Raw genomic sequence first — 15,447 nt, 5'->3', positions numbered from 1 at the left:
ATGGTTCCATGCTCAAGCACGCTGTGTTGCGCAACCATCCAAATGTGTATATAATATCTCGTTGCAGCCATTTCTCAGTATCGATATTGGAATCATCAATACAACAAGCCACAAAATCACAATCATTAGCACACACACACACAAACAAACATTAACTCCCGCATTCAATCTACCATTCAATATGCCTCTCACACGAACTCACCGTCACACCGCTCCCCGTCGCTCCATCTTCAGCACCCGTCGCCGTGCTCCGGCCCATTCTCATCGCCATACAACAACCACCACAACCACAACCACAAAGCCCCGTCGCCGCGGCATGTTTGGCGGCGGTGCTAGTCGACGAACTCATGCTACGGCCACTGCACCTGTTCATCACCACCAGCGCCGACCTTCCATGAAGGACAAGGTCAGCGGTGCCCTCCTCAAGCTCAAGGGTAGTTTGACTCGCCGACCTGGCGTCAAGGTATGTTCATTCTAACTGCTCTCGGATCGACACTATGCTAACGTCATTGAAGGCTGCTGGCACTCGACGCATGCGCGGTACCGATGGTCGTGGTGCGCGCCACCACCGCTATTAAACGTCTCAAGTAACTTCAATTGTTATGTCATCAAATAGACCGAGGATAAGGGGAACCCCGGAAGTTGAAAGGAGTATGGAATTACGGACTTTGCACTTATACACAAACATGTAAGATTGTTAGCATTGATACCCTCGATCGGAGTTGAGGATAATAGTATGATTTGTTATGCGGCTATAGACAAGCATAAATCTGCACTACCACTGCCTGTGACTTCATCTATCACAATCTCGCAGCTCGTCATAACCACATAGCCTGCCGGCTATCTCCTAATCAATATAAGAATGGTTGCTGTCGTTTTTGCCTCTTCGTTGACTACAAATTGTGCCCGTATTCCCATGGGCTTCCATCACCTGCGGCATCAAATCAATGCAAAGGTTCACTGGCTATCGCCGGGTTCCCCAAACTTGCTAATGTAACTCGTCCACCTCAGAAGGGGAAACACCAGCTGGACGATAATGGGGCGCCAACCGGATATCCTTGCGCAACTTGACCGAATTTTGTAGCATGTGAGGGCTTCGTACCAATTGGAGCATAGATGTTGAGGAGCCTCGGCGGTGGTGAACTTTTCCGCACAATGGGTCAACCAGCTCGTCAATAGTAGTGACCGACAGACGAGCTAAGCTCAACCTTCTCCTTTCACATGCCCTTGGGGATGGGCTTGCGTCCATAGATTCCATTATGTGCTCATCCATATTGTGCTTGACAGGCTCCAAGACACGAGCATGAGTGTACTGCTGAAATTGGAGCTCCAACTTTTCTAGAGCTTCTTTGCTGGGTGACGGGTGTTTTTTCATCCTGTTAGAGGTATGCAAGTCTCTCTTCGCTTTCTTCGAGACTTGTCGAGCTTGACTAGCCGAATTAGCCAACATATCGTCATTAGGGTCTAAAAGCTTATGTCTTGAAAAGTGGTGTTCTCTGATTTCTTTTTGGTCAGTAGTCGATAAAGATCCCGGTTTCTTATTACAATGCTTTACTGGCATGTGCATATCGCCGTCCGCAGAGCAGCAACCACTGCTCGACGTTGATGGCCGCTCGACTAGAATCCGAGGGGTTGAAGATCCGACTGGTGTACTGTTCAAGAACCTATCTTCAATGTTGTCGTCGAATCCCTTCTCGGATTCGAATGGATTGCAAAACGAAGAGGGGGGCGTCTTTGGACCATTGTTTGAACCTTGATTCAGCCGGTTTTCGAAATATGTTAGAGCTCGCTTGTCAGCTCGTTCAGAGAATGGATCCTCCACAAGATTTCCATTTCTGAGGGACTTTCCATCGTCTGCTAACGGTTTTCTGTTAACCCGACCTCCAACGATTTGCTGGACTTTACTTTTATTGAGATTATCCCCTTCATTCAATCGGAGCTCAATGTTACTGATCGGAGAAGCGTTCTCAGTTGATGCATGTGAGCGAGGAGTAGGAACAACGCTCTCTCGAATCCACCTATCACCTTGTTCATCGCCTGAGTGGGGGAAGGCCGGAGCCTGTTTTTCCTCGCGATTCGCCGCTTTTGTATGGAAGCGATCCCAAGCATTTGAGACCTTTTCACGTACTTTCGACGGTACCATACGCGTGAATCTTGAGGTCGAACAGTTGGCCTGCTGTGGCGAAGGCTTGAGTGCATTGGTAGCGGCCAGCATAGCGGCCAGTTTTCCCGTAATTTCTTCACCAGCACACCGGCCTTGGATGCGAGGAATCTGACATCCTTCTACAATGCGATTTCTCGCATTGTTGTCACAGGTATCGAGCGCCACAGGTGTCGCCGCTGCAATGTCTTTCGTAGGGTGAAACTTGAGGGGGTCATAAGACAGCGATCTCGTAGGCACATGGCGGCGTTGTAAGCTTGAACTTAGTCGCTTTTGTGGTGTATCCCTCTGTCTACCAGTCGTGGCAGCTCGTCTAGGAACCCTTCCCATGGCTTTCGATGGCGAGTGCTTACCCATGCGGGAGGCCCGAGGGCGAGTATCTAAAGATCTGAGTGGTGTTTTGATAGGTGAAGGGAAATCCGGTGGCGAGATAGCTTGATTGCTATCAATCGAAACCGAGTTCCTCGGTGTGGTGGTCCGCCGCTTTTTTGGAGACAAGTCATCTTCTTCACTGGAGAAGCGCTCGGGTGTGGAATCGTCTAGTAACCAGCTTGCCATTTCATCCGCAGTTTGCGGATCAACCATTGCTCTCTTCCGGGATGCTTGCTTGGGGGAATTGTTTGTATGGAACTCTGCTTCCGAAACAGTTAGAGGTTTATCAGGGAAGACATGTGGGACAACATACGCAGCCGATCAGGCAGTAAAGGTTTTGGTATGGCTCTTTGGCGACGTGTTCCCAGCGTCCTCAGGATATTTCTATTTCTCTTCTTGCCGTATGTGATGGCAGCTGGCATCATTGGCATTTGATGTGATTAGAGTGTAACGAGTGAGAAGAAGCGAATCAATGGCTCTATCCAGTGGTCATGAGTTGGAAAATTGGCTGTTATCAACTCAGTCCATCCGTTGAGTGTGAGGAGAAACCGGAGGATTCGCAAGAGGACAGTGATGGGCGAATGCGGTTGACAGTTTGTCGAAATAGGGTTGGAATCCTTTAGCTGCAATATGTCACTCGAACACCTTCATTTTTATGCCAAAATGGACTCGTCAGGTCCAAGTACAGGAACTGGGTCGAGAAATGAGGTTGCAAGAGTTTGATTGTGAGAGCTGAAAGATGAGTGAGTGGACGAGCCGGCAAAGAATGAGAGAGGAAGGTTCACTTCATATATACTATGCCTAGGAGGAAGGTCCCTAAGTTGGTACCTTACTTCACGTACATACCTAAGTACCTAGGTAGGTAGGTAGGTATGCCAGCAAATGAAGTTAGAATTACAAGAAGGCACCTTTAGTTTGACCTAGGAGCTGCTTGGAAAAGAGTCGGGTAATTAGGTCAAGTAAAATAATATAGTAGGTACCGAACGAGAGTCGATATCACTGCCAAGCAGTGCTCGCAACAGTTGCCCGTGGCTTCTGCAGGCAACTTCCTTGTATTGGACACGGAGTTGACCTGTGCCCAAGGCAGGCAGGCAGGTATGCAGATATCTTTGTATACCTATCTTAACGTGGAGATGGCGATCCAAATAGGAATTCCCGTGATACCTCTATGTGTAGTCGACGAGAGTAAAACCATCCTCCCTCCATATTTGTAAGCAGCCACTTGCAGCACCATCACACAACAGCCGTCATACGCCAAGATGCAAAGTACTATGACGCCTCTTCGCTCTTTCTCGGACAGAGTTCAATATGGAGGCCACCGTGCAATGTTGCACTGCAGATTATGTTCTAGATGCGATTTGACGATTAGTACTAACTCAGAGCCATGCTACCCCTGACTTACATCAAGCGACTCGGAAGGCGAGAAATGTTTAATGACAACAAGAGATTCCTATCATGGAACCGAGAAAACGAGGCCTCCAAAACACAAAGGGTTTACGGACTCAATTTTAGCTTGTGTTCATAAGTGTCCGAGGAAGCCAAATGCTGGATTGTTCCCAGTTGTATGTTATATTCACCAATCACTTTGGTATATTTTCGGTGATACCGCAGTATAGCTGCATAATCAAATACGGCAAAGGTAAAAAGGATCTTCTACACAACCGTCAGCTTCAGAATTAGGCAATCATAACTTGAGACAGGTCCCATTCTTCGGCTCGTACAACTGGGTAACCTCATACTAAAAACTGGCCCGAGACTTGGGAGCTCAGACAATGTACTCGAGTCCATGGAGCTTCGCAAAGTCCCTGAAGGCTTTATTCACCCGAAACACTGTTTCAAGATAAGTCACTTGCTTTACAGATTGAAGGATGGTTGTGGTGAGAAGATCTCAGTTGTCGTAGCTGCCTACCTAGGTAGCCTACATTAGCAAGAGGAAACACGTGATACCACAGCCACGAAAGCGACTTGTGGCTTAATCTGGACATGATCGTGGCGCAATTTCGCATCATCGTCACCTCGCCAAACCTCCAGAAATTTCTCTCGAACGACGAGTCGCCGGCTACCACACGAGTTCGGGAGAAAACGGCAAGATAACCTGATTACGGTTTGCAATTTCATTTTTAAGAGTCACGATGTTCTGATTATGAATCTGGCTGGTTTTACGCATCTTATAATTCCTTGAATCCAACACAGTAAATCCGAAAGCTCCGACCACTTACGATTAATTATCGCCTCTCATCCGTTTCGACCGATCACGAAGTTTCTCAGCCACGTTCTTTTCGACTGTAAACCTACGACTCAGGAGGGCATTGGATTCTGTGACTCAAGCGACCTCATTCGATAATCATGTTAAGACAACCTGTTCGCGGCGTGCGTGCGCCTTTGCGGGCCTTCAGCCAGCCAGCTCAACAGGCAGCCTGGAATGGCGCATGGACGAGACTCTTTACATCACAGTCGCAAAACAAGACCGCGCGGCAGCTTTTGAGATGGAAGGCCATCCCTTGGGATAGTGTAATGGCCAGGCTGAGGAGCGCTCGCTTCGGGATCGGTTCTACAACAACACCAGGCATGCTCCAAGGCGCCTTAAGGCGTGGATTTCGATTTACCACAAAGCGAAAGACAAACAAGAAGCCGACCATTGGCGAGGCCGAGGAACCAAAAGGCCTCACCGCCAAACTCAAGAAGCTTACAAAGGAATACGGCTGGGTGACCGTTGGCGTTTACCTCGGGCTGACCGTTCTCGACTTCCCATTCTGCTTCCTGTTTGTTAGAATGGTCGGTGCTGATAAAATCGGTAAGATATTGCCGCGGCCTCACCTAGATCCGTCAACGAGATCATGCGGACATTTATTCTCAGTGGGTAGCTAACTGATGCCGCCGGCGCAACTTAGGCGAGGTCGAACATCGTGTGATGTCGTCAATCAAGCAGATGATCCCCGATACTGTTCGGGAGGCCTGGCACACCTACTGGCAGTCGTTCAAGAAGGCTGAGGCGAGAGCACTTGGCGATGACGATATCAGTGACAAGATGGAGATGGCCACATGGGGTGTCGAGAAGGCTGAGGAACGCAATCGTACCGATGCTAGTGAGTACTATCGTTAGATTTTGCCCCTGGGCGCACGCATTAGATGCCTCCCATTGCCCCTAGCAGCTCGTGATGTGGGCAGTAGATAACGCTTGCTGAGTTGGTGAGAAAGGCTAACGACTCAATCTGCGACAGGTTTAGCAACTCAGCTGGCGCTGGCGTACGCCATTCACAAGAGCTTTATCTTCATTCGAGTGCCATTAACGGCCGCCCTAACACCCAAGGTTGTTAAGATCCTTCGATCATGGGGCTATAAGATCGGAAAGAAGAAGGCTTAGCTGGTCAAAGATGGCATCATAACGGTTCGAGACTGGAAACTCACAAGCTTCCAAACACAGAGACGATCCATTTCTGAAACGCTTGGCTTGGAGTGTAAGCCACTTACACGGTATTTGTAAAATTAGTGTAGTCAGTCCTCGGTGTTGGCTGGAATTATTGATAGATAGACTTGATTGTATAGTACAACTTCTTACCTCTGAAGCACACATCGGGGCATCTGTTTCCTGTGGCTGAATCACACGGGATGAAACATCCGGGCCGCAGACAGATCCAGCAAAATCGGCTGCACCGAGCCAGTGATCAGCCAACAGGATTACCGTAGTCGGAAGCAAATTCAGGAACCGGCTCCGGATGGCCTAAGCCATTGAACTCTAACATGGAGGCGTCGAATAGGAGTGACCTGAATGGCACAATAGGAAACAGCTGTGAAGAAGCCCAGGCTTTCAATAATGGTCGTAAGAAACTTGGCGTGCCTCTCGTCCAGAGGAGGATAGTGCGCCGATGGATCTGCAACCGCAACGTTTTGAACAACGCCATGTGCTCCTATGTGGCTCTGTTTGAGATTCTCTCGAGATGGCGGCTAGAACTCCAAAATGGGCCTCGAAACGCCAAGAAGGTCACCAAGCAGCGGGCGGGGCGTCAATTGTGGACAAGAGGTAGAGAAGAAGGCGACTAGAAGTTCTGGAAGGGCCGTTGGTTGTGGATTCGGCAACCTGTCTCAACCACGTTTGACCCACGGCGTTACGATTCAGGCTCAAGAGTCAGTTTGCTGATTGACTTTGCCCTGCCCGATGTCATAGCAAAGACCGAGCGAGTTGCGAAAGGATCCTCATGATTTCGGGGATCTGTAAAAGACTGGAAAGAAACCCGTTCGGAGGAAGTGGAGATCATCGTTGGTGCGAAAGTAAAAAGATCCTACCTATTGTCTCTGAATATCCAGAACTGGAGCTAGCCCCGGGCGCTCATGTTTCCGTTGAATCCATGCATGACAGGTCAAAGAAAGTCAGGGTTCGAAAATCAAGGTTCAGGTAACGTTAACCCCCCCTGCAGTAATCAAAGAATTGGGGCGGGCTTTAGTGAGCGGGAATAACGGCTAGTCAAGTTGGCGATTGTTTCGAGTGCCTGACTCTTAGCGGTGGGAACTTACTAGGGTTGGCTCTATTCCGCGGTTTTCGATAAGGTGGGCTTGATGATATGCATGGAGGAGACTTATGACTGAGCATTGTCCACCTTGGAGAGAAACCTGCCTTTTACAGGCTCACTCCCTCGAATTCCTAAATTTCCCATAGTAAATCACCTTCCATGATAGGCACGCAGGTGCAATGTGTATCAGGTACCTAATCGGCGCCAAACAGCGGCTCCGAGAAGCGGGCCTAATACATACACACATACATACATACTACAGTATGTAGTGTGATCCGCTGTTGGCCTTGCAATGGATGTTTAGACGCACGCGAGATGTCATTCACCGTTCTCGTTCTCGTGATTCAAACCTTGATTTGGGTTTTTGGTGTTTTCCCCCTATCCATTTTCTTCCCTTCTATCTCTCCCTCTTTTCTTTTCTTTTCTTTTTCTTAGTCTAAGCCCTGAAACTCGGGCCGTAGAGGTGCACTGTTTGCTTATTGTGACGGCCTAAAACGGCAATCAATTCGCCGTCACTAAGACAAAGAAGCTGTCTACCGTTGGAGAACAGCCAAAATCAAATAAAAATCAAGATGCCCAGGTACGGATAGATGGCAATCAACTCTGCCTGCGATTGCCCGTGCAAGGGATCCCTGCAATGATCAACCCAACGGCTCAAACAAAACGTGGAGCATCCAGTTCACGTACTACGTAGTAAAGGCTTAGCAAGCAAACAGGGAGGCAAGCAATCCAACAAAGCAAGGAGAACAATTGGTGTTCGACAATAGAGTTTGGCGATGAAGCAGCGGTGGACACGCCTAGCCCAGTAGTGGACGGTCCGTGGAAATTACATGGCAGGGCGAGTGGAACTCAACATAATGAATGTTTGTTTAAAACTGACAGCTGATGTACATACAATCACAACATTAGCAGAAACTGAGAAAAGCGTCTGGCTCAACCATCAGGCGGCGATTCGCCATGCCATGTGGGAAAAAGTGGCTCCTATTTAGTACATAGCAAGGAGCACGGCCAAGGCCAATGTACTAGTCGGCCACTGTAACATCGACGGTTGTGAGATGTGATGCGAAGCCAAACTGAAGCAGGGGACCAGAGGCTAAAGTGTTCTTCATTAGCCTTTTGATTCGTGACTTTGCCGCTCTACGGACGGGAATTTTATGTAGTTGGCCCGGCGCGTAGCTCGCCAATTCTCTTGTGCTTCACCATGCACCCAGGACCTGGTCAGGTGGATAGCCATAACTCCGGAGCGTCAGGGTTGGCATCGACAATCACATGGATCGTGATCCCCCACATGTTTTTCGGGATCAAGAGATCTGGAGTTGGGACTGGAGCGGAACAGCCTGTGGACCACTGCGGAAGAGGCCCGGTCCAGCATCCAACTCAACTCAAGTGACAAATTGTGTTTGTGCACCAAACGGCGACTTGTAATGACGCTTTGGTGCTGTTGTATCGCCAATACATAGTTGTCAGACCGGTGAGAGAGAACAAAAGGTTGACTTAACGCAAAGAGATGGCAAGTGTTGGTTGTTGTCTCAAGGGTCACAGGGCACACTTATGACGATATTGAGTCAGGCTGCTGCAACGTCGGAGAGAAATGGAAATGAGACTGGGAATAATAGTGCCACTTAGTGGAGGTGTCCCTGATCGCTACATTAGCTTGATGTCTTGGCGATGATGATCCGTATTAGGCGCCCTGCTGAGAGAATGTAATAACCACGCATACAGCCCTTCAGCTTTGATACTCTTTTCACGCGCCCAATAACCCCGAACACAGAGTACATATTATAATAGCGGTAGAGCAATGGAATAGTGGCATTCAAAAAAACTCTCTAGACACGAATAAACTTTGCTATCCCCAAATGCTGGAACAACTAATACACGAGATGTGTGTGCAGATGGAGTCATAAAGTCAAACTTTTGGATCCTCAAAATGGTACAGTTTGGCCGGAGCTTGAAGAGGAGAACAGAAGGTGAGTTTTTTTGCTGTGGGACCTTAGATCATTAATGATGTCTTTCATTCTCGTTCCTTCACGACTGACAGTTCGTCGAAGCCAGCCAGCCGCCGGCTGAGCGGAGCCAAATATTTTGAAGAAAAGTATCGTCGCATGGATGTCTTTCCAGTGGACGCGGCTCGCTCACTTTATTGCCTGCTAGACTGTTTAGAGTGATAAGGAGACGAAGGACGGCTGACTCAATCATTTGGCCGCCAAGGCATAAAAATTCGAATAACCAAATTACCACGACAAATATAGTTCGGATAGTACCAGACTAGATAAGCAAGCGCCCCCATCGTCAGAGACAAGCGCGTGACAGATATGCGAAGCAGTGCATACTCAAGAAAGTTAGCAACAGTCGGTGAGACATTTACATAAATCACCATATGCAACCTCGATGTGTTGTCAACTACCAAGACAGGACAACAGGATGAGCAAACATGCTCTACATATCTACAGTATGCCGAGGCTGGCGGAGTCGAGAGTTTTAGAGTTTTAGGCGAAGTTCTCAAAGTTCTAACCCTTGGATAAGGGAGTCTCCGAATCCATGCCCGTGTTGAGTGGAGTATGGAAAGCGGAGATTCGGCACTGGAAGCAAATGTAAGTAAGGTACGGAGTACGGACGGGAGTAAGGAGCCCAAAGCACCAAGTTCACATCTCGAATCTGCCTTGCACAAAAGAGCTCTCTTCATCGTAAAGACTGAGCGGGTACAGATGACAAAGTGCAAAACTTTCTGGTGGGCTAGTGTGCTAGGAGCAGCCAACATGCATGTTGCAGCCCAACCGCCGTTCGGTCATTATATTAGCGGTTTGATCAGTACGACGCAGAAGCCCTATTTAGAAAAAGAGATGAAGAAAAAAAAACCCTCTTGAGAGATGAGACGGCTGGTCGAGTGACAGGGCCTGTTGCCTGCCGGGATTCCTGCCTTCCTGCTGCCTGCATGCATGCAATTCTGTCGACGCTGTCTTGAAAACAACAATGGCGTGGGGACTGCTGCATTGCATTCCCGGCACATCACCGTCGAGCTGCGAAATGCTGTGTCGTAATTGGCACTGCACCGAATCTGGATGGATGGATGTCAACAGTGCGTCTACCGTAGTTAGGCCGTCAATGGAAATTGACGTGATGTCATAACGCTAGGTACAGTAAGTTCCTGTACAACAAACCCTGAAGTACGATGATGACGCGACACCAAGGAGGACAACTGCTAGAATCAATGGCGTATTTGATGTTGTGAGGAAACTTTTTTCTTACCGGTCCCACAGAGGCTGAACTCTTGGAAATTTGAGGAATGGAATCGACAGGGACGAAAGCCAAAGCAATGGACTATAGCTTAATCTGGGAGGAAAGGAGAAGCTTGGTGTTGGTACTAGAAAGAATCCAGAAGCATAGTGGGTATAAGGGTCGTCCTCTGACGCCAGGTGGATGGCGCCGTTAACCAAGCGCCAAGGGCTTGGAACAACTACTAACTGCGCAGGACACATAGGGCTGTTTGGAATTGAGCTGCGTATAGTATCACAGGGCACTCTCTCCTGGGAACGATGAATGCACTCGTTTTACATACAGAGTAGGTATCTATGATACCGAGGCAAAAGGGTTTCGATCAAGGTTATGGGCTGTACTGCTGGTACGATGTTCTCACGAGATCAGGCATTTTAGTATTTGCGTACCAATTCCGCCTCTGATCGGTGTTTGAAACTCTACTATCCCATAACTAACCTTCACCGCATTTTTATCATGACACAAAGAACGGAATTGCATCCGTATCACCGCACTATTCTGAAGTTTACGGAGCTTAGCCAACACAAATCATCAACACGGGAGTATAAGATTCAGGCCCCCATTCAAGATTCACAAGCTCCAACTCCACACGAGCGAGGTCCCTGTACCAAAGTCTATCAAACCCAACAGGGCAACTACTGCTTCACTAGCGTCGCCTTTTAGGTCATGGGTAGGCGGCATGCGTGTACTTGATGTTTGCCGCGCTGCTGAGACCGAGAGACGTGTACCTTCCTGATCCTTTATACCAATTGAGTAAGCGCTATTGAGCACCCCACGGGGGCTTTTCTTCTTTCAGGCATCCCCAAATCGGGGACTGGACTAACATCATGGAACCCTAGTAAAGGCACAGCAGAGAGGAAGAAAGAGAAAGGAGAAGAAAAAAGGCAAAAGCCAAAGATTCAGAACACGCAATGAAACTTTTACGGACCGGGGAATCAGTCGGTACTACATCCATTTCTCGGCGAGACCTTATTACATAGAACTGACTAAGACGCCGGGGCCCACGGATCATGCTACAAGAAACAAGAACATGGCCTTCGCTGTACCATCTCCGTCATGAACAACCAGAATCAAAAGTTAACCGGCAAACCAGTACACAATTACTCCCAAACGTTAACTTCAAAAATGCACATACAGGATGGACATGACGGGTCATGACAGTAGGTCAGACCAAACCCCACTCCGCCACAACTGACAACTGTCAGTCATGTCAATCTCAACGTCAACATCAGTCCCAGGGCCAGGGCATGCTCTGAGCGCCGCGCTGTTGATCCTTTGTCAGCCCTGCTTCGAATTGGCGTCTCATAGAAAATGACCTACTAGTGGTTGCATTATCGACATGATACAGAACGGGTCCAAGACACAAAAGCCCGTTGCATCGCGCCACTGCTGGAATATGTATGTACGTACCCAGATCTTGAAGCAGATCTACAGCACATCGCGCGCTGCGAGTTGAGTTACTAATCAATTAATCAACCAAAATTGACCAGGGTCAGGTTCCCGGGCCACGACTGCTACTCAGGTAGTCCCCAAATTCCTTGCAAGGCCGAGTCACGCCGGAGCTGGTCTCACGAGGGTCTGAAGCCTGAAGTTTGAAGTCTGGAGCCTGTTGATCTCTGGTGCGATTAGACTTCGGGCCCGTCCACTGGTTACTGGTATATTTGCAGCCAGGTTCTTGTTACGGCGTAGCCTCCTTTTTTGCCTTCGCTTTTGCTTTGTCTCCTATACTCTCCGTCCTTACTTGGCTGGGTCGATTTCCTTTCTGGACCCACGGTGCATCACAACACTCCCTCCCTTGTCTACACCCCAAGCCAAGGGAAGCAAACCTTAAACCACAAACCCAAAATTGTCAACCATATCCGTACACCCCGATCCCTTAGGCTAAGTAGTGAGTACGGCGTACACTTTGCTTTGGCGGCTTTTTGACTTTTTTCTTTTTTTCTTCTTGCTCCCCCCCTCCACTCTCCCCCCTTTCTCGTTTGTTGCTACCAGTAGTTATGCTATTCTTTCCTGACAATTGTCATCCAGACTTGGGTTGTTCAGACACACACGCCCCTGTGCCCTGGGGCGATCACGGCAGCGACTATGGCGTCGGCGTCCAAGGGGAGAAGAAAAAGTGGAATACACACGAAAAAGGACAACCTACGTAACGCGTGGTCAATGGCAAACGACAACAAGATATTATCGACACCTCAAGGGTGGCGGTTTCGGTGAGCTTGTCGCTCATGAAGCCGAAAAGAGGGAAACCATAATTCATAGTTGCTTCTCTCCAGTCAGCCATTGCGGTTGTGTGATCTGGAGATATCTATAAGAGAAAGCCGTTTACTCCGGTTTTCTGGGTTGATTTCCTCGACCAACCTGCTTCAATACTCAACCACATTCACCCATACAAAACACGCCTTATCGACTTACTTTTTGTTGCTCAGCTTTGATCGACGCTTGTAAGGTCGTATTGTTATTTAGAACTCAGTTTTGCTGCTGCCCGTCCGTCTATTACCTTTCATCAACAAGCTCCATCCATACACATATCAGCCACTCCTGCTACTCCCCCGTCATCAGTCACACAGACAGGACGAGAAAGGAAAAAGACAAACCAGGACAGGGTCATTAACCAGGATCAAAGTGACAAGGGCCTCAATACATAACCCGAAGACCAAGACCAGGACCAGGACCAGGACCGACCCTTTGCCTTCCCACGGCCGACATTACTCGGTCTCTGTTTGGATAGAGTGAAAGCAACTATCTATGCCGGTGTAAGACATTCGCCAACTCAAAATCCCCGAGACGGACTGATCGAACCCGTGCCAGGTCTACCACCTACAGCACAAGCGACAGACAGCACCACTACCATCCTGGAAGAGAACATCCCGCGCATTACAGTTCTTTGGAGCAAACCTTGAGGACGACGTTGACCCCTGTCATAATTCGATCCACTTGAGACGTTGTTCCAGATCTGGGACAGGCATTAATCTCATCACCTTCAGCCTGTCAACCCACACGAGCCACTCGCCCCCCCTCCCCTCCCCTCCCTCCCCCATTACGCTTCTCCACTTGTCTAAGTGACCTACTTTCCACAAGGGCAGCTCTATTTCCAGCTCCCTAGCCTGGAAGTCTCTCTTTGATACATGCACGACTCGCCTGCATCAACCCCATCCACTTCGCCTGCTTATATTAGACCAACAAGTACTACCATGATGTCCGTCGCTTCCCATGATTCTTCTCAGCTTCCACCTTATTACATCTTCCCCATCCACCCTGTCTCTTCCCAAAGGCCACAGTCTCAGTCTCAGCAAGAAGTCCCATACCTACATTACCAAAATATCAACAACACATACGCCCTTGACTCTTTCAACGTCAACATGGCCACCGCAACTGCTAGTCACAGACGCCCCCAACAAGACGACGCCAGTGTCGCGCAGGCTCTCGAGATTGCTCGTGAGAGCCCTGATGGCTCATCAGACCCTACTATTAGCAAAATACTCGAGGCTGCTCTAACACGAATCTGGACTAAGGTGGAAATGCACCCCAACTCATATGTCATGACTCGAGATGAGTTCGCTGTCTTCAACTTCTTTCAGTACCGCTTCGACAACAACGAGCATGCAGTGAACGCTCGAAAGCGATATTGGGACAACACTCATGCTTGATTGCCCAGCGGGTCTCGTTACATAAGGCGCCTTTGTCTTCCGCATCCTCTGTTCTGCTCCTCTACAATATGGAGGGCCTCTCTTGCGCATTGAGCGGCCTAATACAGCAACACGGCTGAACGATGATGAGAGACGTTTTTTCTTTCCCTTTTGTACCCAACGAAACACGGCACCACACAGTCAGGGTTACGCCTATACCCTGGCCCTTCTGAATATCCACAGAGACAACCAGGCTTGGCCCAAACCTGATTCACACATCCGAATTTCCGACTTACTGCCTGTTAATACTTCCTGCTCAGCGAAGTGGGCATATTAACAAGAAGCGAGAGCTGAAGCTTCAGGGCCCGTACCAAAGATTCAAGTCCACTGCAGAAGAGTGAGGCGTATCAGTTATGAGGGAAACGAGCAAGGAGTTGTCCCTTCTTCGCCAGGAACGCTGGTTTCCCACGGTCTCTATCAGCATGACTCGTTGATGCATTCAAACTCTGCAAGCCAAGGATGCCATCAGCAAGTCAAGTTATGCCAACTTGAACGGAGAAGATACTGAAAGGACATAGCGAAGACCAGGCAAAGAATCACCTAAAGAAAAAAATCGACTCCACTTACTGGCAGCCCTGGATGATCCGCCACAACCTAACGCTCCAAACCCTGGTTCCTGAGCCCGTTAACTGAGTGGGTCTTGGGAGCATTTGTCGTTCACATGGCGCCCCGCTCTTCTATTCCTTGTGGCTTCAATCTCCGAGTTTCTCTCTGATTGCTGGTGTTGTATTCTACACCAGGACATCGTCGTGCAGTGGCGAGGAGTGGCGCGGCTTTCAATCTCGGGCTTGTGTTTGTTTCAAGCTCCTTTCAGCCAACTTGACTCGTCAAGGTCAAGCCCTCGTTGCATCGTCTCAAACCATGAAGGATGCTTCTAGCGTCCACACTTTCGTCATTGCGAACTCTGTTCCTGACTCGCTGGCACAACCGACACTTGTTCAATTTCTTGATATTTCGGTATATATCTTGTTCGGCATCGCCCCTAGGTCCTCTGGCCTTTGCCGAACGAACTTTCTCTTCTCTGGCTGCTGGCAGTCTTCCGTGTGTTCGAAGTCGCTGCACATACTTTTTCCCATTCTTTATTTTTAGTCGTGCCGTATGATCGATTACCTCTTGGGTTATGTCACCGGTGGTAGTCATCTTTTATCTACTTGTATTTTTTTTATGTCTCTTTTTCTGCCATTTGTTGCCTCATACAGTTTTTTGTACTATAGATATACCAGTAAGCGCATCTTGGCTATTCGTGTTTGGATTTATGTGCACATAGAACAATTTTAGGAGATCGTGCTCTCTTCAAGGGGACCATGTTGTTAACTTTAATTTACCCAAGCTGAACTTGTGCAGTCATGTTGGTCAGTTAGTGCACCTTTTTCCGCATGACGTATGATCAAATCCCTCAAAGTTTGCTTATCATGGTTGGAGACTCGGACAGGGATATGATTGATGA

General features: G+C 48.7%; 5 protein-coding genes across 5 annotated transcripts; 4 read left to right on the top strand and 1 right to left on the bottom strand.

Annotated features, from left to right (window-relative positions):
- Positions 1 to 181: 181 nt before the first annotated feature.
- Positions 182 to 578, top strand: FPRO_08066 (uncharacterized protein; the record flags this gene model as incomplete). Its single annotated transcript, XM_031233809.1, has 2 exons — positions 182 to 463; positions 516 to 578. The coding sequence occupies 2 exons, from the start codon at positions 182 to 184 to the stop codon at positions 576 to 578; spliced, it is 345 nt and encodes a 114-aa protein (XP_031083609.1).
- A 410-nt stretch (positions 579 to 988) lies between these two features.
- FPRO_08067 (uncharacterized protein) lies at positions 989 to 2,955 on the bottom strand (the record flags this gene model as incomplete). The annotated part of the gene is made up of 2 exons (XM_031233808.1): positions 989 to 2,796; positions 2,847 to 2,955. The coding sequence occupies 2 exons, from the start codon at positions 2,953 to 2,955 to the stop codon at positions 989 to 991; spliced, it is 1,917 nt and encodes a 638-aa protein (XP_031083608.1).
- A 1,924-nt stretch (positions 2,956 to 4,879) lies between these two features.
- On the top strand, positions 4,880 to 5,897 carry FPRO_08068 (uncharacterized protein; the record flags this gene model as incomplete). The annotated part of the gene is made up of 3 exons (XM_031233807.1): positions 4,880 to 5,327; positions 5,425 to 5,619; positions 5,755 to 5,897. 3 exons carry the CDS (start codon positions 4,880 to 4,882, stop codon positions 5,895 to 5,897), a joined length of 786 nt encoding a protein of 261 aa, XP_031083607.1.
- A 377-nt stretch (positions 5,898 to 6,274) lies between these two features.
- FPRO_08069 (uncharacterized protein) lies at positions 6,275 to 6,574 on the top strand (the record flags this gene model as incomplete). The annotated part of the gene is made up of 1 exon (XM_031233806.1): positions 6,275 to 6,574. One exon carries the CDS (start codon positions 6,275 to 6,277, stop codon positions 6,572 to 6,574), a length of 300 nt encoding a protein of 99 aa, XP_031083606.1.
- Positions 6,575 to 13,508: 6,934 nt separating this feature from the next.
- Positions 13,509 to 13,961, top strand: FPRO_08070 (uncharacterized protein; the record flags this gene model as incomplete). Its single annotated transcript, XM_031233804.1, has 1 exon — positions 13,509 to 13,961. The coding sequence occupies one exon, from the start codon at positions 13,509 to 13,511 to the stop codon at positions 13,959 to 13,961; it is 453 nt and encodes a 150-aa protein (XP_031083605.1).
- Between the last annotated feature and the right edge of the window lie 1,486 nt (positions 13,962 to 15,447).

Source organism: Fusarium proliferatum, assembly GCF_900067095.1.
Source record: "Fusarium proliferatum ET1 genome assembly, contig: FPRO_scaffold007, whole genome shotgun sequence".
Taxonomy (NCBI): Eukaryota; Fungi; Ascomycota; class Sordariomycetes; order Hypocreales; family Nectriaceae; genus Fusarium; species Fusarium proliferatum.
The sequence above is the reverse complement of the archived record's forward strand: the minus strand, read 5'-3'. Positions and strand labels throughout refer to the sequence as shown.